The 24,295-nt window shown below is 37.7% G+C and overlaps 1 protein-coding gene across 1 annotated transcript in view; it reads right to left on the minus strand.

The window, feature by feature from the left end:
• CCDC30 (coiled-coil domain containing 30) overlaps positions 1-24,295 on the minus strand; it is a 124,996-nt gene that overhangs the window by 88,972 nt on the left and 11,729 nt on the right. Inside the window, exons 3-6 of the mRNA XM_077844461.1 lie at positions 20,392-20,585; positions 16,536-16,625; positions 15,071-15,224; positions 350-421 (exon numbers count right to left, since the gene is read on the minus strand). Coding sequence (XP_077700587.1) covers positions 350-421; positions 15,071-15,224; positions 16,536-16,625; positions 20,392-20,585 — 510 coding nt within the window. The remainder of the gene's footprint in view (positions 1-349; positions 422-15,070; positions 15,225-16,535; positions 16,626-20,391; positions 20,586-24,295) is intronic.

The raw sequence follows: 24,295 nt of genomic DNA on the forward strand, positions 1-24,295 counted from the left end.
GGGTTCAAATACCAGCCCTATATTACTTAATTCATTAATACTCAGTGTAGCTATTGGATAACTCACTAAACCTTGCCATAACTCAGCTTCTTTGTCTAAGAAATGGGAATGATAATACTCACTATTTGGAATTGTGAGGATTAGAGTCAATGCATATAAAGTGCCTGATAGATAGAATGCCTGCTATTTAGTAAGAAATAAGTGGTAGTAGCAGTAATAGTAGTAGAAATAATAACAGTGACAATAGTGCTTTATCACTATTATTAAAGACATTATGTTAAATTGTGTATAATACACTTGTTATTATTTAGTGTATTATTAATCATATCTGCTAACATGCATCACTCACCATTTTCTTGCAGCTTCGTCAAATTTTCTTTCAATTTCTTAATTTCTAGCTGAGCCTTCTCAAGTGCAGAATCTAAAGAAAAAAGAAAATCTTTCTGTAAGGAGCAAATGATTAGCATTCCCTTTCTTTGGAAAACTCACTTTCTGCTGATTGTCCTTTGAGTTTCCACAAAATGTCACCTCCAGGAAACTCTTCCAGACTCCCCTTAGTGTTCTCACTGCACCCTATCATTATTCCTGATTGTGCAGTCTCGCAAGAGTTCTGTTTCCCTAACTGAGTCCATGTTGAAGAGTTTGGATCACAATAAACAATAGGAACAACTAAACTTTTTAAGCATGATACTCTCAGCTTCAATTACACTCAGAAATATTTAAAATTAATTCCTTCAATTAGTAATATTTAGAATTCTACCAGTAGTGGGGTGCCTGGGTGGCTCAGTCAGTTGAGCATCCAAGTCTTGATTCTGGCGTGGGTCATGATCTCAGGTTGTGAGACTGAGCCCCACGTCAGGCTCCAAGCACAGCAGGGGGTCTGCTTGAGGTTCTCTCTCTCCTCCTCCCTCTCTCTTTGCCCCTCCCCTGCCCCATGCATGCACGCTCTAAATAAATAAGACAAAACTTTTTTAAAAAAATAATTTTACCAGTAGTTGCTAGAAACATCAAGACAACAAAATTTCAGGAAATACCTTTTGATACTATTGAAGAATTATATGAAGATGGCCAAATGGTACAGGGCAAGGACATGGGGCACTGGAGTCTATTGGATTTGGGTTCTCTAATCCAGGTTTTATCACTTTGCTTCCTTGGGTCTAGTCATTACCAGTGATATGTTTGGTGGGCTTCTATGTCAGGATGAAGAACCTCTCAGAAGTAAGAGGCTAACATGACCCTTATAAGAGATCATTCCTAATCACAAAGTAAATACATCAGCAAAATTGTGCATGTTTTATTATTACTCCCCAAACGCTCAATTCTTTGGAGTAAATCCCAGTCTGATCTACTAGATTCACCTAAAATTATATTCCTGACCATAACAATAGTTACTACCACTGCTACCAACAGCAGCAGCTACTAGTGTCAGATATATTAACATTATAACAAATCTTCAAAGCAAATACTAGCATTCCTATTTTATGGATAAGATAAAGGAGGCTCAGAAAAATTAAGCAATTTGCTCAGAGTCACATAATTGGTAAATGATAAAGCTGGGATCTGAACTCAGGTCTGTTTGAGTATGCTATGCCAGAGATGTGAGAATAGCTTCTGTTTTATTAAGACAATGGTTTTCTGGGACACCTGGGTGGCTCAGTAGTTTAGTGTCTGCCTTTGGCTCAGGGTGTAATCCCGGGTGTCTGGGATTGAGTCCTGTATCAGGTTCCTTACAGAGGGCCTGCTTCTCCCTCTGCCCATATCTCTGCCTCTCTCTCTCTGTGTTTCTCATGAATTAAAAAAAAAAAAAGACCATGGTTTTCTAATATGTTTGTCTCTGGAAGGAGAGTGAGTAAGAGAACACTGAATGTTCTGGGAACTACATGTAGTTTAATACTCCTTGGGTCTACAGTGCAAAGGATTACGGGAAATATAGGGTATGAAGCCATATAGATAGGCAAGAGCCAAACCAGAAAGGCCTTTGGGAAGCTCAGTATTTATCCTTCAGAATAAAATTTTTATGGAAGGTTAAAGTCCTGAGGAGGTAATTGAGAGGTTCTGCAAACATTTGATTTGATTTCCACTTAAAAAGCAACAGCAACCCATTTTTACATTAACACATACAGCCAAATATATCATATACAAAACTCAAATATATCAGAGACCACCAAATGCATTAACTCACGTTGCCAGGTTAGCTTCTCCTGCCATGCTCATGCAGACATGTGAAAATCATAGCTCTCCATTATTTCTCTTAAACTAGTAATATTTCTAACACTGTGTTGGTTGTAGGTTTCGGAGACCTCTCTATTATTTGACAGTTTAATTTTCTAAGTCTATTCCTTTAGTGGTTACCCTAGATAATTTTTTAGAACTTCTTTTACTATGGAATATTTCAGACATATACAAAAGTAGATACAATAGTTAAGGAAATACCTATATCTATCATCCAGCTTTTAACAATTATTAAGCCATAGCCAATCTTGTTTCATTTGCATCCTTAAATATTACATACATATACAGAGTTCTATCAACTTTTAGAAGCAACCAACATTCTTTGCCACATGGTCTCCTCCATCTTCAAAGTCAGCAAAGGAGAATTTCCCTCATGTTGAATCCTTCTCCTACTTTGAGTATTTTTCACCCAGAAAAGACTAAGCCCTTTTAAGGGCTCATCTGATCAGGTCAAGATAATCTCTTTTTCTTAAAGGCAACTGATTTGGGACCTTAACTACATCTGTAAAGGCTCTTCACAGGAGCATCTATATTGTATTTGATTGAATTAACTGGTAAAAAGAATATTTACACCAAGTGGGGCTCTTGGAGACCATCTTAGCTTTCTATCTAATATATCTATTTCCTCCAGTTCTTATATTTTTAACAGCTTTATTGAGGTATAATTTTTGAGGTACAATTTACATAAAATTCACCTATTTTAAGTGTACAATTAAGTGACTTTTAGTATATTTACATATGTGCAACCACCACCATAATCTGATTTTAGAACATTTTATCACCCCCTAAAGAAACTTCATGACCATTTAGTTGGCCCTGATCTCAGCCCCAGGCAACCACTAATCTACTTTCTCTCTATATAGGTTTGCCTTTTCTGGACACTTCACATAAATGGAATCATATAATATATAACCTTTTGCATCTGACTTTTTTCCTTAGTATTATGTTTTTCAGATTCATCCATGTTGTAGCAAGTATAAGTATTTTGGTTTTTTTATAGGCAAATTGTATTCATTGCATGAATATTAGGAGTCCCCTAAATCACTCCCAGGTTTGGTGACTCTTAGGACTTGCCTTACAGGACAAAAGATATACTAATATTCACAGCTAAGATTTACTACAACAAAAGGATACAAAACAAAATCAACAAAGTTAAAAGGTAAATGGGGCAAAGTCCAGAGGAAATCAGGCTCACGTGCCCAAGAGTCTTCTCTTGGATGTGCTTAATTTCTCCAGCATGTGTGAAATGTTGTTTATCAGAGGAGTTCACTAGAGACTCAGTGCCCAAGATTTTTGTTTGGGGCTGGTCACATATATACCACCTTCTACCCATCAAGTACCAAAATTCCAGTTTCTTGGAAGGAAAGGAGGTGCCCAGCCCTGTGGCACTGTGATTTGTAATAAGAAATATGTATTTGGTCTTGTTTTCAATCCATTTCTGGCACAGAGATCCTAAAACCCTTGGAATTTCTTAGGTGATGAAAGTGATAAAGGCATCTTATGTTAATGAGGTGACTCCTGGACCACGCTTAACAACAGAGGCTGGTTTCCAGAAGAACCAACCATGCGATTAAAGGGTTGGAACTTGGTGGCTCAATCAGTTAAGCATCTGCCTTTGGTTCAAGTCATGATCCCAGGGTCCTGGGATTAAGTCCCACGTTGGGCTTCTGCTCGGTGGGGAGCCTGCTTCTCCCTCTCCCTCTGCCTTTCCCCCTGCTTGTGCTTGCGCTTTCTCTCTCTCTCTCTCTCTCTCTCTCTCCTCTGTGTGTGTGTGTGTGTGTGTTTGTGTGTGTGTGTGTGTAAAATAAATGGATGGAATCTTTAAACAAATAAAATAAAAATCAAACAAAGGGTTGGAACTTCCAATTATCCTCTGACCTCCAGGGACAGGAGAGGAGCTGGAGGTTGAATCAATTACCTATAGCCAATAATTTAATCAACCATGTCTATGTAATGAAGCCCCCATAAAAACCCAGGAGAGGGTTTGGAGAGCTTCTGGATTGGTGAACACATGGAGATTTGGGGAGGATGGTGCACTCAGAGGGGCATCCCCTTCTATCTGGCTATTCCTGATTTGTATTCTTTTATAACAAACCAGTAACCTTGTGACAAAATGTTAGAATTTCTGAGTTCTGTTAGTCACTAGCAAATTAATTGAACCCAAGGAGGGGTAATTAGAACTTCTGATCTAAAAATAAATAAATAAATAAATAAATAAATAAATAAATAAATAAAGAACTTCCAATCTACACCCAGTTGGCAGAAGCACACAGGTGATACCCTAGGCTTGCAACTGGCATCTGAGGAGGTGGGGAGCAGTCTTATAAGACTGAGCCTTAATCTGCGCAATCTTTTCAAAAAAAAAAAAAAAAGAGGAGGGCACCTGGGTGGCTCAGTTGGTTAAGCGTCCAACTCTTGATTTTGGCTCAGCTCATGATCTTGGGGTCTTGAGATCAAGCCCTGAGTGGGGCTCCATGCTCAGCTTGGGATTCTCTCTCTCCTTTTCTCTCCTCCCCTGCCCCTTGCAGGCACATGCTTTCTCTCTCTCTTCAAAACAAAACAAAACAAAACTGAGCCTTAATCTGTAGAATCCAACACTATATCCAGGTGAACAGTGTTAGAATTAATGGAAAATAGTGTTAGAATTAAGTTGAATTGTAGGACACCCAACTGATGTCCAAGAACTGCTTGGTCATATCGTAATGAGAGACACCTCCCTCTTCCACATTAAAATTGGGATCCAGGAACCCTAAATAAGTAAGTGTAAGCCACATAGTTTGTACAAACATTAAGGCACAGTGAGCCACTATTACCAGTTAGGGAATGGTGAGAACCTTCCCAAAATTCAAGTTCCCAGATGTTATCCAAGGACTGACCTTCAAGCATGCCTTTCTAAGGATAGCAGCGTCAAGTTTTTTCTGTTAACTATTTCCTACACAAAGTGAATATATCACATTTTGTTTATCCATTCATCAATTGATAAACATTTGGGTCATTTCTTCCTTTTGGCTATTGTAAATAATAGTGCTTGGAACATTCACATATAAGTCTTTGTGTGGACACATGTTTTCAGTTCTCTTGGGTAGATACGTAAGAGTTAAATTGATGGGCTTCATGATAAGTCTACATTTAAAATCCTGAGAAATTTCAAAATTATTTTCCAGTATCTGTATCATTTTACATTGCCATCAGCACTATATGAAGGTTTTAATTTCTCCACATTCTTACTAACACTTGTCATTGTCTTTTTTTATTAGCTATTTATTCTAGTGATTGTGTGTGGTATCTTATTGTGGTTTTAATTTGCACTTTCCTAATGACTAATGATGTTGAGCATCTTCTATGTGCCTACTGGCCATTCATATATCTTCTCCAGAGAAATGTCTACTCATTTTAAAATCATACTTTCTTTTTATTATTGGAGTATAGGAATTCTTTACATATTCTAAATATAAGTTCTGTATCAAACATATGATTTGCAAATATTTGCTTCCAGTCTAGGAAGTTGTCTTTTCATTTTCTTGATGTTGTCTTTTGAAATACAGAAATTTCAAATTTTTATTAAATCCAGTTTATTAGTTTTTCTCTTACCACCTTTGCTTTTGGTGCTGAACTAATATATTATTGCCTAATCCAAGATCATGAAGATTTATTTACTCTGTTTTCTTCTAAGAGGTTTATAGTTTTAACTCTTATTTAGCTTTGCAGTCAATTTTTGTGTAGGTTGATGTAGGACACTTTATAAAGCAAATCCCAGAAACCATATCACTCATCATAAATATTTCACTATATATCTCTAAAAGATAAGAAATCTTTTTTTTTTTAGTGTTGCTCATTATTTTACTTTATAGTTAAATTACAAGATAAGAACTCTTTTTAAACATAAACTTCACATGTGGTTAGGGAAATTTAACAATTCCTTACATATCCAGTACATACTCACATTTCCAATTTTTTCACCAATGTTACAAATGTGTTTGAATCAGGATCCAATAAAGGCCACATGTTATATTTGGTTATTAATTCCCTTAAATTTTAAAAAATTCATCTTTTTATTTCAATTTGTTTATTGAAGAATACTCTAAATATCTCACATGAATTCTGTTTTATTCTGAATAAATATCTTTGTTACTATCCAGAGTTTTTCATTCTCATCCAAATTTTTGGATGTGATATAGAGAGAGATAGAAAATAAACTAAAATAGAGTACTTCATTTAAAAGAGTCAGTTTGGCGGTACCTGGGTGGCTCAGTCGGTTGTGCAGCTGCCTTTGGCTCAGGTCATGATCTTGGGGTCCTAGGATTGAGCCCCATGTCAGATTCCCTGCTCAGTGGGGAGTTTGCTTCTCCCTTTCCCTTGGCCTCTCCTCTCCCTCACGCTCTCTCTCTTTCAAATAAATAAATAAAATCTTTATAAATAAATAAATAAATAAATAAATAAATAAATAAATAAATAAATTTGTTGTAAGTAGACTAATACTTGGTAAACATTGTCATGTAACACAGTTACCTAGAAATACATTGACTTATAAACTGAGAAGTCAAGAATTTATACATAGGGCACACACTGGTACTAATATTTTATTTTGTTTTATTTTTATTCTTTTTGATAGTACATATATTTTTAAAGGACTTGATAATTTAACTTCCCAACAGTCCCCCAGTATACTGACTGTAGAGAGACAGCGTTCAGTTAATAGTTTAGGATCTATGAGACCAGCCAACTGGTTATAGAACAGGGTGCCATGTGATGGTATTCTGTTGTGTCCAAATGTAACTAAGAGGAATGAGTGTCCTGCTTTTCCTTTCTCCTTCCATATTACAAGTAGCAAAGACTGCTTTTCATCATATTCACAAAGCCAAATTTCTTTCACTTTTTAAAAAGTTGGGTGTAGAGCTTGCATACAGTAAAAATTCATCCTTTTAGGTGGACAGTGAATTTTGACAAATATATATAGTGGTATAATCACAAACCCTATTATAGAACAATTCCATATTCCAAAAATTCCTTTGTGTACACTGTTTAAAACACATTCCTAACAAAATCCCAACCTCTCTGATATTCTTCGTTTTTAAACCCATAATCAAGTCAGCAGAATCATTATTTTTTTTTTATTGGTGTTCAATTTACTAACATACAGAATAATACCCAGTGCCCGTCACCCATTCACTCCCACCCCCCCACCCTCCTCCCCTTCTACCACCCCTAGTTCGTTTCCCAGAGTTAGCAGTCTTTACGTTCTGTCTCCCTTTCTGATATTTCCCACACATTTCTTCTCCCTTCCCTTATTTTCCCTTTCACTATTATTTATATTCCCCAAATGAATGAGAACATATAATGTTTGTCCTTCTCCGACTGACTTACTTCACTCAGCATAATACCCTCCAGTTCCATCCACGTTGAAGCAAATGGTGGGTATTTGTCATTTCTAATAGCTGAGTAATATTCCATTGTATACATAAACCACATCTTCTTTATCCATTCATCTTTCGTTGGACACCGAGGCTCCTTCCACAGTTTGGCTATAGTGGCCATTGCTGCTAGAAACATCGGGGTGCAGGTGTCCCGGCGTTTCATTGCATTTGTATCTTTGGGGTAAATCCCCAACAGTGCAATTGCTGGGTCGTAGGGCAGGTATATTTTTAACTGTTTGAGGAACCTCCACACAGTTTTCCAGAGTGGCTGCACCAGTTCACATTCCCACCAACAGTGTAAGAGGGTTCCCTTTTCTCCGCATCCTCTCCAACATTTGTGGTTTCCTGCCTTGTTAATTTTCCCCATTCTCACTGGTGTGAGGTGGTATCTCATTGTAGTTTTGATTTGTATTTCCCTGATGGCAAGTGATGCAGAGCATTTTCTCATATGCATGTTGGCCATGTCTATGTCTTCCTCTGTGAGATTTCTGTTCATGTCTTTTGCCCATTTCATGATTGGATTGTTTGTTTCTTTGGTGTTGAGTTTAATAAGTTCTTTATAGATCTTGGAAACTAGCCCTTTATCTGATATGTCATTTGCAAATATCTTCTCCCATTCTGTAGGTTGTCTTTGAGTTTTGTTGACTGTATCCTTTGCTGTGCAAAAGCTTCTTATCTTGATGAAGTCCCAATAGTTCATTTTTGCTTTTGTTTCTTTTGCCTTTGTGGATGTATCTTGCAAGAAGTTACTATGGCCGAGTTCAAAAAGGGTGTTGCCTGTGTTCTTCTCTAGGATTTTGATGGAATCTTGTCTCACATTTAGATCTTTCATCCATTTTGAGTTTATCTTTGTGTATGGTGAAAGAGAGTGGTCTAGTTTCATTCTTCTGCATGTGGATGTCCAATTTTCCCAGCACCATTTATTGAAGAGACTGTCTTTCTTCAAATGGATAGTCTTTCCTCCTTTATCGAATATCAGTTGCCCATAAAGTTCAGGGTCCACTTCTGGATTCTCTATTCTGTTCCACTGATCTATATGTCTGTTTTTGTGCCAGTACCACACTGTCTTGATGACCACAGCTTTGTAGTACAACCTGAAATCTGGCATTGTGATGCCCCCAGATATGGTTTTCTTTTTTAAAATTCCCCTGGCTATTCGGGGTCTTTTCTGATTCCACACAAATCTTAAAATAATTTGTTCTAACTCTCTGAAGAAAGTCCATGGTATTTTGATAGGGATTGCATTAAACGTGTATTTTGCCCTGGGTAACATTGACATTTTCACAATATTAATTCTGCCAATCCATGAGCATGGAATATTTTTCCATCTCTTTGTGTCTTCCTCAATTTCTTTCAGAAGTGTTCTATAGTTTTGAGGGTATAGATCCTTTACATCTTTGGTGAGGTTTATTCCTAGGTATCTTATGCTTTTGGGTGCAATTGTAAATGGGACTGACTCCTTAATTTCTCTTTCTTCAGTCTCATTGTTAGTGTATAGAAATGCCACTGACTTCTGGGCATTGATTTTGTATCCTGCCACGCTACCGAATTGCTGTATGAGTTCTAGCAATCTTGGGGTGGAGACTTTTGGGTTTTCTATGTAGAGTATCATGTCATCGGCGAAGAGGGAGAGTTTGACTTCTTCTTTGCCAATTTGAATGCCTTTAATGTCTTTTTGTTGTCTGATTGCTGAGGCTAGGACTTCCAGTACTATGTTGAATAGCAGTGGTGAGAGTGGACATCCCTGTCTTGTTCCTGATCTTAGGGGAAAGGCTCCCAGTGCTTCCCCATTGAGAATGATATTTGCTGTGGGCTTTTCATAGATGGCTTTTAAGATGTCGAGGAATGTTCCCTCTATCCCTACACTCTGAAGAGTTTTAATCAGGAATGGATGCTGTATTTTGTCAAATGCTTTCTCTGCATCCAATGAGAGGATCATATGGTTCTTGGTTTTTCTCTTGCTGATATGATGAATCACATTGATTGTTTTACGGGTGTTGAACCAGCCTTGTGTCCCAGGGATAAATCCTACTTGGTCATGGTGAATAATTTTCTTAATGTACTGTTGGATCCTATTGGCCAGTATCTTGTTGAGAATTTTTGCATCCATGTTCATCAGGGATATTGGTCTGTAATTCTCCTTTTTGGCGGGGTCTTTGTCTGGCTTTGGAATTAAGGTGATGCTGGCTTCATAGAACGAATTTGGAAGTACTCCATCTCTTTCTATCTTTCCAAACAGCTTTAGGAGAATAGGTATGATTTCTTCTTTAAACGTTTGATAAAATTCTCCTGGGAAGCCATCTGGCCCTGGACTCTTGTGTCTTGGGAGGTTTTTGATGACTGCTTCAATTTCCTCCCTGGTTATTGGCCTGTTCAGGTTTTCTATTTCTTCCTGTTCCAGTTTTGGTAGTTTGTGGCTTTCCAGGAATGCGTCCATTTCTTCTAGATTGCCTAATTTATTGGCGTATAGCTGTTCATAATATGTTTTTAAAATCGTTTGTATTTCCTTGGTGTTGGTAGTGATCTCTCCTTTCTCATTCATGATTTTATTAATTTGAGTCTTCTCTCTCTTCTTTTTAATAAGGCTGGCTAATGGTTTATCTATCTTATTAATTCTTTCAAAGAACCAACTCCTGGTTCTGTTGATCTGTTCCACAGTTCTTCTGTTCTCGATTTCGTTGAGTTCTGCTCGAATCTTTATTAACTCCCTTCTTCTCTTGGGTGTAGGATCTATTTGCTGTTTTTTCTCTAGCTCCTTTATGTGTAAGGTTAGCTTTTGTATTTGAGTTCTTTCCAGTTTTTGAATGGATGCTTGTATTGCGATGTATTTCCCCCTCAGGACTGCTTTTGCTGCATCCCAAAGATTTTGAACGGTTGTATCTTCATTCTCATTAGTTTCCATGAATCTTTTTAATTCTTCCTTAATTTCCTGGTTGACCCTTTTATCTTTTAGCAGGATGGTCCTTAACCTCCACGTGTTTGAGGTCCTTCCAAACTTCTTGTTGTGATTTAGTTCTAATTTCAAGGCATTATGGTCCGAGAATATGCAGGGGACAATCCCAATCTTTTGGTATCGGTTCAGACCCGATTTGTGACCCAATATGTGGTCTATTCTGGAGAAAGTTCCATGTGCGCTTGAAAAGAATGTGTATTCAGTTGAGTTTGGATGTAAAGTTCTGTAGATATCTGTGAAATCCATCTGGTCCAGTGTATCATTTAAAGCTCTCGTTTCTTTGGAGATGTTTTGCTTAGAAGACCTATCGAGTATAGAAAGAGCTAGATTGAAGTCACCAAGTATAAGTGTATTATTATCTAAGTATTTCTTCACTTTGGTTAATAATTGATTGATATATTTGGCAGCTCCCACATTCGGAGCATATATATTGAGGATTGTTAAGTCCTCTTGTTGAATAGATCCTTTAAGTATGATATAGTGTCCCTCTTCATCTCTCACTACAGTCTTTGGGGTAAATTTTAGTTTATCTGATCTAAGGATGGCTACCCCTGCTTTCTTTTGAGGACCATTCGAATGGTAAATGGTTCTCCAACCTTTTATTTTCAGGCTGTAGGTGTCCTTCTGTCTAAAATGAGTCTCTTGTAGACAGCAAATAGATGGGTCCTGCTTTTTTATCCAGTCTGAAACCCTGCGCCTTTTGATGGGGTCATTAAGCCCGTTCACATTCAGAGTTACTATTGAGAGATATGAGTTTAGTGTCATCATGATATCTATTCAGTCTTTGTTTTTGTGGACTGTTCCACTGAACTTCTTCTTAAAGGGGAATTTTAAGAGGCCCCCTTAAAATTTCTTGCAGAGCTGGTTTGGAGGTCACATATTCTTTTAGTTGCTGCCTGTCTTGGAAGCTCTTTATCTCTCCTTCCATTTTGAATGAGAGCCTTGCTGGATAAAGTATTCTTGGTTGCATGTTCTTCTCATTTAGGACCCTGAATATATCCTGCCAGCCCTTTCTGGCCTGCCAGGTCTCTGTGGAGAGGTCTGCTGTTACCCTAATACTCCTCCCCATAAAAGTCAGGGATTTCTTGTCTCTTGCTGCTTTAAGGATCTTCTCCTTATCTTTGGAATTTGCAAGCTTCACAATTAAATGTCGAGGTGTTGAACGGTTTTTATTGATTTTAGGGGGGGATCTCTCTATTTCCTGGATCTGAATGCCTGTTTCCTTTCCCAGATTAGGAAAGTTTTCAGCTAGAATTTGTTCAAATACATATTCTGGCCCTCTGTCCCTTTCGGCGCCCTCGGGAACCCCAATTAAACGTAGGTTTTTCTTCCTCAGGCTGTCGTTTATTTCCCTTAATCTATCTTCATGGTCTTTTAATTGTTTGTCTCTTTTTTCCTCAGTTTCCCTCTTTGCTATCAACTTGTCTTCTAGGTCACTCACTCGTTCTTCCACCTCGTTAACCCTCGTCGTTAGGACTTCTAGTTTGGATTGCATCTCATTCAATTGATTTTTAATTTCTGCCTGATTAGCTCTAAATTCTGCAGTCATGAAGTCTCTTGAGTCCTTTATACTTTTTTCTAGAGCCACCAGTAGCTGTATAATAGTGCTTCTGAATTGGCTTTCTGACATTGAATTGTAATCCAGATTTTGTAACTCTGTGGGAGAGAGGACTGTTTCTGATTCTTTCTTTTGAGGTGAGGTTTTCCTTCTAGTCATTTTGCTCATTGCAGAGTGGCCAAAAGCAAGTTGTATTGGGAAAAAGAGAAAAAGAGAGGAGAGAAAGAAGGAAAGAAAAGAGAAAGAAAAAAAAGGGAAGAAAAAAAAACGAAAAAAGAAAAAAAAAAGAAGAAAAAGAGAAAGAAATAGAAAGGAGAAAAAAGAGGGGGTGGGGGAAGGAAACAAATCAAAAAGCAAAAAAAAAAAAAAAAAAAAAGAACCACGGGGGAGTATCTTCTGATTCTGTGTACTTTAAGTCCCTTGGCTTCTCCTGGAAGTTGTCAGTCTAGCTGGTCTTCTGGGGGAGGGGCCTGTTGTGCTGATTTTCAGGTGTTAGCAGTTGGGGGAGCTGCTGTGCCCCTGCCTGGTGCAGGGCTCAGTGGGGGTTGTTTACCCCGTGAGGCCGCAGGAGGAACAGCCCCAGTGGCGGGGCAGCTCTGGAAACCTGGATTCAGCTCCGGCAGGAACTCCGTCTGCAGGGCCTGGAGGCTCCGGGGCGGGGCCGCTGATCTGCTCAGCTGGGGCAGGAGCGTCCTCGCTGTCCTGGGCCCTCCCGGCCTCTGCCTGTCCCGGGGGAGGCGGGATCCTGGGCTGTGTCCCGGCGCCCTGTGCTCCGAGGCCTGCGCTGGTGGATTCGCGCTCCCGGGCCGCGCAGCCCCCTCCGCGGAGCCGCCGCCCGAGCCCCTCCGAGCTGCTCCTGGAACCGCGCAGCCCCCTCCGCACGGAGCCTCTTCCTCTGCCCGACCCCCCCCAGCTGCTCCCGCCCCGCAGCCCCCTCCGCGGAGCCGCCCCCGAGCCCCCCGAGCTGCTCCGGGTCCCGCCGTGCGCGCTGCAGCCCTTAGGGAGCTCGGCGCACTCTCCCGGGGCGCAGGTGCCTGTTAGTGTCCCCGGGAGCCCGAGGGCATCCCCGCCCTCCTGGTCCTGCTCCACCTCCCCGCGAGCCCCTTTCCGCCCGGGAAGGTCGGTGCAGCTCCTGCTCCTCCGGGACGGGGCTCTCCTGTCCTGGGGACACTCGCCCCGGCCTCAGCCCGGCTCCTCGCGGGGACCCTCCCCCTTGGAGGCCTTTTGTTTCATTTCTTTTCCCCCGTCTTCCTACCTTGATAGATGCGTGAACTCTTCTCACTGTTGCATTCCAGGTGTTCTCTCTTTAATTCTCAGGCCGAATTCATAGATTTTCAGGATAATTTGAAGGTTTTCTAGGTAGTTTGGTGGAGACAGGTGATTTGGAGACCCTACTCCTCCGCCATCTTGCTCCTCCCTCAGCAGAATCATTATTGTTTTAACATTTAAAGATACAATCCTAAAGTAACTTATATACTTCATTTGAAAATTGACCTAATTTCTTAGTCATTGTAAATTATAAATATAAAAGGGGGATAAAAGTTTAAACTTTATGCTAAAATAAATTATTGATAAAGTGAAGACTGAAATATAACAATGAAACCATGAAAGCGCAATAAAACACTAAAGGGATGAATACTTTCAAAAACCTTGTAATGATATAGAAAAGGCTTTTACACATGAAAACCCAGAAGCCATACAGAATAATAACTCTGCTAAACCCAACTTGAAAAATATTAACATTTCTATATGGAAAAAACCCCAATGTAACATTTATAACCAACAAAAGGCTCATATCCAGAATATATAAAAGAATTTTTTTAAATTTCTTTTGTTCTTTTGCTACTAAGTAGTCTCTACGCCCATTGTGGAGCTTGAACTCACGATCCCAAGATCAAAAGTCACATGCTCTATGGATTGAACCAGCCAGCTGCCCCAGGAATATATAAAGAATTTTTACAAATTAATAAAAAATACAACCCAATGGAAAAATATATATAAGACTTAAGCAGGTACTTCACAAAAGAATATATCTAGATGAGCAACAACAACAGTAACAACAAATTATGACAGGGTTTTCAACTTCATCAGCCATCAGGGAAATGCAAATTAAAGCCATAATTACATACCACTACACATTTATCGGAAAAGTCAAAGTTAGTAAGACTGACAATACCAAATACTGACAAGAAATGTAGAGTAACCAGTCTCCTATACAGCTGAGCAGAGTTTAAATTAATACAACTCTTTGGAAGACAGTATAACAGTTATCTACCAAAGTAGGTTATACACATAACCATTCAATCCAATAATTAGTATATCACAATCAGAAATGTGTTGGTAAGTCCAAGAACATCCATAGCACTATTCATAACAGAGCACAGCTGGAAGCAACATAAATGCTCACCAACAGTAGAATGGCTAGATAAAGTAAACTATATGTTTATTCAGTGGAATATTATACAACCAGCATAAGTGAACAAAGTGCTGCTACATGCAACAACAGAGTGAATCTCATGGACATAAGACTGAACATGAGAAACAAACTAAATTTAAAAATGCATATTACCTGCAGTCAAAACTCAGAAACAGTATTAAAAGTCAGGATAGTGGTTACTTTTGGATGGGAGAGAGGGTGTAGACCTAGAAAGAAGAAACAAAGGGGGCTCTGGAATGCTGGGAGCTTCTTGGATCACATGGTGCACACTTAGGAGTTGTGCATATTTTGGTAGGTATGTTATGCTTACGCTTCAGTAAAAATTTGTAGACAGTGTACAAAAAGAAGCCGTTTATCAAACTTCTATGTGTTTGTCTTAGAAGATTTTTTTTCCAATGCACTCATGTTCCACCCTGAGAAAATATCAATTACATTGAAAACATCATCAGAAATGTTCATCTGCAACCACAGCTTACCTAATTTACTCTGTTCTTTCTCCTTCCTTTTTAGTTCATCAGTGAGCCTTCGGATCTCTTCCTGGGCCATCCCTAACCTCTCTGCTACTTGTTTTGCATTCCTCTCCAGGCAGTTTTGTGAAATTTTAGCTTTTTCCAGGTCTTCACTATGGGACTGAAATAAAACTATTATTAGTTTTAAACTAACAAAAACTAAAATAATTTTTTAAAACAAAAATTAAATGTATTTTTAGAACACTGTACTATTTCCTACAAGCATTTGAAAGCTAATAAAGAAAAGTAGCAAACAATATTTCATTTATATGTATTTCTTTTAAGTTGAAATATAAAATTGATACTTGATTTTTTACCTATGAACATACAACTTCATATAGTTCAACTTAATATCTAAGAGTTTATGATTAAAAAAATAAGAGTTTATGATTATATGATTATAAAAAATAGAAATTTTATCATAAAAATGAGTATCATCTGGCAAAAAAGAGAGAAAAAAATCCTTATGTATATGGTCCATTAAATACAGTTTATAAAATGTTTTCACATTTAATTTCAAGATATGAACACACTCAAATGTTTATAGCTCCTTTTCTGCAATTATTTTCAAAGTATTTTAAAAGCTAAGAAATTCAGTCTCAATTATACCTTACTTTTGATCCCTAAAATATGTATTATTTATATAAACATCATACAACTATTTCTGAAAGACAACCAAAATACCATCTACATAACAAAATCACTTCTAGGATATTGGTATATATCCCTGCAGTATTTTTTATTTATATACATTTTTTATGTAGTCATAATCCCAATCTATATACATGTTTCTGTCTTTTTCATTTAACATTATATGAGAAACATTTACCCAAATAACTGTACAGATTTTGTAATGATAATTTTTAAAAGCTATATAATGTTCCAAAGTAGGTGTAATATGATTTATATAATTATTTAAATATTTGGTAGTTTCCAATTTTTGCTATTTAAAATAATACTATGATATACTTTTATCCATATACATTTATCTTGGGTTATTTCCTGCAGTTAAATTTCTAGCACATAGTTTATTTACTGGATTTAGCACTTAATAACATTTCCCCAGATTAGAAAATTTAATTCTATGAGGAGAATTGATTATACTTAAAATAATGTGCTGTATATATTAAAAGACTACCCCCAAAAAAGGGCTCCAAACATATTTGGGAAGAAGTATGTATTATCCCAAAGTGATTTTTCAAAGGATATAACACATATTGATTGTTTAAATTTTGATACATTCAATAAAAATTAGCTATTATTTTTTTTCTTCCCAAATCTTTGTGATATGTTTACAATACTTTTACGTATAATTTTATAATTTTCACAGCATATATTTTAATATATTCAAACAAAATACTTGGTAAAAACTAATGTGTAATTAGCTGTGATTATTAAGTGAAGGATTCTTTTTTTTCTTTTTTTTTTTTACCTCACTCAAAATTTTTTCAGATTGCTGCACAGGTTCCTGATATTTCTCGTGTTCTCTTTGCAGAGGCTGGTAGACTTGCTCAAATGTCTCCTAAATAAATAATAAGAGATAAATGAAACTTGCATCAGTCTTTGTAAAAAAAATGTCATTTAAAATTTTTTTTAAAAAGAAAAAAAAGGGACACAGTCCAATCCATTTTATGAGGCTAGGCTATCCATTCTCAATGAGACAATATCATCCCCAAAGGAGTGAAAATTGGTTTCTACAGGGGCAAAAAAAATCGTACTCTTCTTATGTACAAAGCATGATACGCCTACAGTATATAGAACTCTACAGTAGTAGTAAATCTAAAAAGTCTCATTACAGAGGCAATAATGAAAAATGGCTGGTTAACACTGGCTAGCCAAACCTTGAGATTAAAACCCAACAAAGATAACAGGAGAAAGAAAAATCACAGGGCAATCTTCTTATTCATAAACATAGATTAAAATTTTATCAAATCTAACCTGATAATATCTAGGAAGGATAAAATATCATTAACAAGTTAGATTTATCCTAGGAATGCAAAATAGGTTTAACATTAGAAAAATAAATCAACAAAATTTTCCCATTAACAGATTCAAGTTTTAAATAATTTCATCATCGATGACTATAAAAAACTCTTAGCAAACTAGAAACAAGAGTATAAATGATAAATAAACAGTACCATTTGAAACAAAACCTTTAGCAAACATCATACTTAATGAATCACTGAATGCTTTCTCTGATATTAATAACAAGATGAAAATACTATTTAATACTACTAATTATATTAATTTCAAGGTAATACTAGAGGGCCTACCCAGTAAAAGGCAAGAAAAAGAAATGAGAGGTGCCTGGGTGGCTCAATCGCCTTCAGCTTGGGTCATGATCCCAGGATCCTGGGTCAAGCCCTGCATGGGGCTCCCCGCACAGTGGAGAGCCTGCTTCTCCATCTCCCTCTGCCCACTACTCTCCTGCTTGTGCTCTCTTTCTCTCTCTCTCTCTGTCAAATAAATAAAGTTTTAAAAGAGAGAGAGAGAAAGAATGGAAAGAATAAGGGCTGAAACGGAAGAAATGAAAGTATCATTATTCTCAGATAATATGATTGTACAGGTAGAAAATATTTTAAATCTTCTAATAAATTATTAAAATGAATAAGAGGGGCACCTAGCTGGCTCAGTTGGTAGAGTACATGACTCTTGATCTGGGGTTGTAAGTTGAAGCCCCACACTGGGTGTGAAGCCTACTTAAATAAATAAATAAAAATAAAGAGGAAAAGTAGTTTATAAATAAGTAAATAAGTAAAATGAATAAAAAACTTTAGCAACAATGTTAGATATAAGTCAGTATAAAATAATTGCATTTTTAAATACCAGCCACAGATAGTTAGAATATTAAATTCTTTTTAAGAAGATAACATTTGCTATTAATAGCATCCAAAAATGTGAATATGAAGTACCTAAGAAAAAATGTAACAAGAGTACAAGAGTTTGTGGGGAAAATCATAAAACTTTACTTATTTCACTCAGCAAAAAATAAATGGATATTCTATGATCACAGATCACATCAATATTGTAAGATAGTAAATTCCTCTTAAACTGATTCAATACAATCAAAAATCAAAATCCTAGATTTTGTAATAACATGAATCAGATTGTTACTCTTTCCTCTTAAAAGTGTTTAGTGCCTCTCCAGACCTTCTATAACAAAGTCCATTAAATGTTTTTATGCCTTGGGGCACCTGGCTGCCTCAATATGCATAGCCTGCAACTCTTGATCTTGGGGTTGTGGGTTCAAGCAACCTGTTGGGTTTAGAGATTACTGAAAAATAAAATCTTTTTTTAAAAATAATTATTTTTTTATTTTTATTTATGATAGACACAGAGAGAGAGAGGCAGAGACACAGGAGGAGGGAGAAGCAGGCTCCATGCCGGGAGCCGGACATGGGACTCAATCCTGGGACTCCAGGATCGCGCCCTGGGCCAAAGGCAGGCGCCAAACCGCTAAGCCACCCAGGAATCCCTGAAAAATAAAATCTTTTTAAAAAAATATTTATGTCTCTAGTATGGTTCAGGAACACTGCTGGGTGCTGAGTCCAAATTTGAGATTAGTGTATGAATCTCACCATGATGTAGTTCCTGAAAACATCTCCAGCCACATTACTTAGCATTCACTTCCGTGAACCACCATGTAATAACACATTGTTTCCTCTGCTAGGAATGTCTTTCCCAGCATCTTTATGTAGCTAATACATATTCAGCTTTCAAAATACTACTCAACATCTTCCTCTGGAAGACGAGAGATGGAAGATGTTCTTCGGTCACCTATCACATCTGACTCAGCCACTCCTCTCAGTTTCCCGAGCCTTCTGTGCCTTCCTTTATCATGGGACTTTATACACTGAACTATAATCACTGGCTTTTTTCTTCCATCCATTACCTTGTAAGTTCCTTGCAAGCCCAAATCATGTCTAACTTGACTTTGTTTCTACATCCACTGGGACAGAGCCTGGCAGATGGAAAGTTCTCGATAAACAATTAACAATAATGCTAATTAATATTCTGATTTCTCTTCAGATGGCATAAATCTTTCACTTTTTATTATATATTTCTGTGGAGGAAAAAACCCCCACAATAATGCTAATTAATATGTGAGGTACTATTCTACAGTCTTATACATGTTATTTCATTTTCATGATAACCTCATGGAGTAGTTAAGTTGATCTCAGATTTTATAAATGAGAAAATCAAGACTCACAAAAGTTCACTAACTTGCTCAAGGTCATACCATGAACAAGTGGCAGAGATGTTCCTCCAAACATAAAAGCTACATATTTGGAGTGCCTGAGTGGCAAAGTTGGTTGAGTGGTCAGCTCTTGGTTTTGGTCAGGTCAGGATCTTAGAGTCCTTGGATGGAGCCCCACATCTTGCTCCCCACTGAGTAGGGAAGTTTGCTTCAGATTGTCTTCCTCACCCAGTCACCATCCCCCCCCCCACCTCCCCTTCCACCACCCCTAGTTTGGTTTCCCAGAGTTAGGAGTCTCTCATGTTCTGTCTCCCTTTCTGATATTTCCCACTCATTTTTTCTACTTTCCCCTTTATTCCCTTTCACTATTTTTTATATTCCCCAAATGAATGAGACCATAAAATGTTTGTCCTTCTCCAATTGACTTATTTCACTCAGCATAATACCCTCCAGTTCCATCCACGTCGAAGCAAATGGTGGGTATTTGTCATTTCTAATGGCTGAGGAATATTCTATTGTATACATAGACCACATCTTCTTTATCCATTCATCTTTCGATGGACACCGAGGCTCCTTCCACAGTTTGGCTATTGTGGACATTGCTGCTGTAAACATCGGGGTGCAGGGGTCCTGGCGTTTCATTGCGTCTGTATCTTTGGGGTAAATCCCCAGCAGTGCAATTGCTGGGTCTAGGGCAAATCTATTTTTAACTCTTTGAGGAACCTCCACACTTGATGGGATGAGCTCTGGGTGTTATTGTATATGTTGGCAAATTGAACACCAATAAAAAATAAATTTATATAAAAAAAATAATAAAAAAATAAAATTACAACACAAACCTTGGGGAAAAAAAGATGATCTTCCTCCCTCTCCCTCTGCAGCTCCCCCAACTGGCTTACGCGCGCACTGTCTCTCTCAAACAAATAAGTCAATCGTTAAAAAAAAAAAAACACCACACACAAAAAACCCACCCTATATATGTAAGCATTATTAAAACTAACTTCCTGATCATTTAATCAATGAATTATTAAAGAAACAAACAAAAAACTGGCCTGCCTCTTATTCAACTACCTAGTTAATTTCAGAATACCTGGGCAAGTCTTTCCTGTAGGTGACTGGCCATATGTCTTTGGGACTCTTGCTTGGGGCCCCCAGTTTCCAGTTTTCTCGAGAATGTGCTTCTTTCTACCAGTAAGTACTCAATCTGCTCCCTGGGGCTGCCCAGAGCTATTTCAGACAAACCCTCTTGAGACAACATTTCTTCAATCTCTTTTATTTGCACTTCTGTTAAGAAGAAATAACAGAAAAAAAACTGTTAAAAGGAATGCAGGCAAAAAAACTGCTGTTATAAGGTGTTAAGTGTGCTCTTAGTTAAATAGCAAGTTAATTTAAATTAGCTATACTGCTACTACCACTCTTCTCCCCATCTCTTCAGAGTGTTTGCAAACTTTCAGAAATAATAACAACAACAAAAAAAGTAGTGGGAAAAGGTTCTCAAAAGTGGTAGATATTCTTACTGTTGTGTAACTTTAAAATTTGTTGTTTTATTGAGTGCTTACTATGTGGCAGCATAAATTTAAGGTAAATTTATGTAATCTAATCCCTGCAACAATCCATTTAGGTAGGGAACTTGATTATTCCATTTATGAGACAAGGATGCAGGCACCAACAAGCCAACTAGTTTGTATATGGTTACTTAACTAGTCCCTGCCAAAATTCTTGGTGATTTCAATATTCAGGTAGATGATTCTAGTGCTTTGGCTTCTCAGTCTCTTCACCAACTAACTTCAGATTGAGTCTGCTACCTCATCTCAGCTTCTACTCCACAGATATTCTCTAGACCTTGTTGTTAGCAGCAACTCCCTAGTCTCAATTTCAAGCATCCCATTCTCCAATCATCCTTTCCTATGTACTTTTGGTAGCTAGATGTCAACAAGTTTTGACCATAATGGCAACTATAATCCACTAGCTTTAAACACTTTTTAACGTTCCTCATCCCACTCCTGTCCTCATTTACTTTCTTACCAACCTAGGTTCATCTAATCAGTTCATCATTATAATCACTCCCTTGATTTTTTGTTTAGATTTACTTATTTATTCATGAGAGACACACAGAGAGAGGCAGAGACACAGGCAGAGGGAGAAGCAGGCTCCATGCAGGAAGCCTGATGCGGGACTCAATCCTGGGACTCCGCATCACAATCTGAGCCAAAGGCAGTCATTTAACCACTGAGCCACCCAGGTGTCCCTAATCACCCCCTTGAAAACACTCACAACTTCTTGCCCCTCTTTCTCCATTACACTTAGTTGACAGAACTCCAGCCTATTAAATCTAACCCTTTACCTCTCCTGCACCTCACTCTAGAAGCTGAGTGTAGCTAGAGAAAAACCACACAGCCAGTGGCAATTGGTTTCACTCTAAATTCATGTCTACTCACTACTCACCCCAAGTGGATCCTTGTTGTCCACCAATCCTCCCATAGTTCCCTGGAATTCTCTCTCTCATTATCTAGAGATGTAGACCATTATTTCATTACTCTTTCTTCTCAAGTCTCAACACCTCCTTACCATCTTCACTCTCAGCTGAATACCCTGCTTCCTATTTCACTGAGAAAAAAGCAGCACTCCAATTTCCACAAACTCTTCTTATCGTATCTGCCAATTCCCACATACTCTTCCATCTTGTGAGATTTAACAAACTATCCTTGCTCCTAAGGCCAGACTCTCCCCTTGTGCACTGGATCCCATTCCCACTTATCTCAAAGATAACAGGCTTTCATCATTTCTCCCTGGGACATCATACTCTGTTGGTTTTCTTACTACCATGCGTGCCACTCCTTCTCAGACTCCTTGACTAATTTCTCCCCTTTCCAACCTCTAAACATAGAAATGCCCAGGGCCCAGCCCTTAATCTTCTTTTCATTCCCCAGATAACCGTCTATAGTCCCAAGGCTTTAGGTGTTGGCTATTTGCTGATGACTCCCAAATTCACAGCTCTAGCTTGCGGTGCCTTCCAAACATACACAATTGTCTACTTGACATTTCCACTTGGATATCTAATACATGCATTGAAATGTACATGTCCAAAGGCAAACTCTTTACTGTCTTCCCCAAATGGGACCTCCCATAGGCTCCCCAACCTAAGTAGCTGGACCTCTAATATCCAACCACTCAGCCATAAGGCTTTGGGTCACCAGTGATTTCTCCCCTTTTCTCCCACCTAACATTACATCCATTATCAAATCATATTACCCCTACCTTCAAAAAATACCCTAACTATAGAAGCATTTCTGAAGTGATTTTTATGTTTCTAAAACAAACTTGTATTTTGCCAACTGCTTGCTAAAAATAATAAAGTTTATTGAAGCAACAGATTGGTACAGGCAATTCCAAACTTCTGTCATTGTGTAACTGGAGTGCTATAAAAAACACTGACAATCCTAATAATTATACTGGTACATTTAAAGAGATACATCAAATTCCTAAAAAATAAAGAAATACTATAGTAAATATAGGACTTTTATCTTCTTTTAAAAAATCAGGCTTGCTGTAAAGGTGAGCTAAAAGAGTCTGTGGAGTTATGAAAACAAAGGCAAAATGCTCAAAGATTAGGGATATCTTGGCATAAGCACTTCCAAGGAGAAACATGTGGCCCAACTGAATTCCAAAGAAGACTCTGGGACAAATTAGCTTCATGTATAAACTCCAATGCTTGCTGGTAAGCCCAAATCATTAACATGCTGGGGTACACTGTATATGAATTTCTGCATTAAAATGACATCATTCCCTTATTTACCAATATTTCATGAGCTAATTTATGTTGGCAGCAGGACATAACAGTATCTTCCATTTCTCACAAAACAGCAGATTAGAGCCCTGAACCAACCTCTTGCTGAGAATAACTAAAAATGCCAGAAGAAACTGAAAAACTCTTAAAAATGCAACTACTGGGGCAGCTGGGTGGCTCAGGGGTGAGCATCTGCCTTGGGCTCAGATTGTGATCCTGGGGTCCTAGGATGGAGTCCTGCTTGTGCTCCCCATGGGGAGCCTGCTTTTCCCTCTGCCTATGTCTCTGCCTTTCTATGTCTCCCATTAGTAAATAAAATCTTTTTTAAAAATGCAACTACCATACAAACAAAAATAGAATGCAAACTTTTAAAGCAGTAGAAGAAAATTCAGTATACTCAATGGAAAACAAGAAAGGAAAATAAATGAAGCAAGAGTGCTGAACAGATGAAATATGTCCTATACTTCACTCAACCCCTCCATCTGAGATTCAAAATAAAGAGAAAACTTCCATCAGCAGACCCTCATGACAGTTTTAAAATGATTCCAAATGGAATATATGGAATATCTGAGATGCAAGGGAAAATGCTGAGCAAAGAAAATAATAAATGTGTGGTAAATATAAATAATCACCAACACTAGTAATAATCATATATAATTTGTGAGGTTAAAAAAAACCCAAAATATTCTAAAGGGGTTCTATCCAGGTCTTCTCTTGTAGCTCTGTAGTACTTAAATAAATATTTCCTATTATTTATTATTATTTATTTATTTTATTATTATTTATTATATTTATTACTTTATTATTACTTTATTTTTATTATTATTAAGGGATGAACATTCCTTAATGTGCTAGTTCTTTACAAGGCAGGTGCTGTGGGAACACAGAAACCACTACGATCAGGGCATGATCTCTGGCCCAGAGGAGCTGACACAGGTCACTATGACATAGTGTAGTAAGTACCAGAATAGACACTGAAGGAAATAACCATCCTGTACTCTCTCACACACATTCCTGACTATTTCAGAATAGATAATTTAAAACACCAAGCAGAAAATACACTCAAAACATTATAAGTACTTTTCTTGGAGTGGAGGATTATATACTAATTTTCCCCCGTCCTTCTACTTTTATGCATTTCCCAAATTTGTCACATATTATTTTTAGAAGTAGAAAAAAAATAAACTTCACATTTTTACAAAAGGAA

This window comes from Canis aureus, chromosome 13, assembly GCF_053574225.1.
Source record: "Canis aureus isolate CA01 chromosome 13, VMU_Caureus_v.1.0, whole genome shotgun sequence".
NCBI classification, from domain to species: domain Eukaryota; kingdom Metazoa; phylum Chordata; class Mammalia; order Carnivora; family Canidae; genus Canis; species Canis aureus.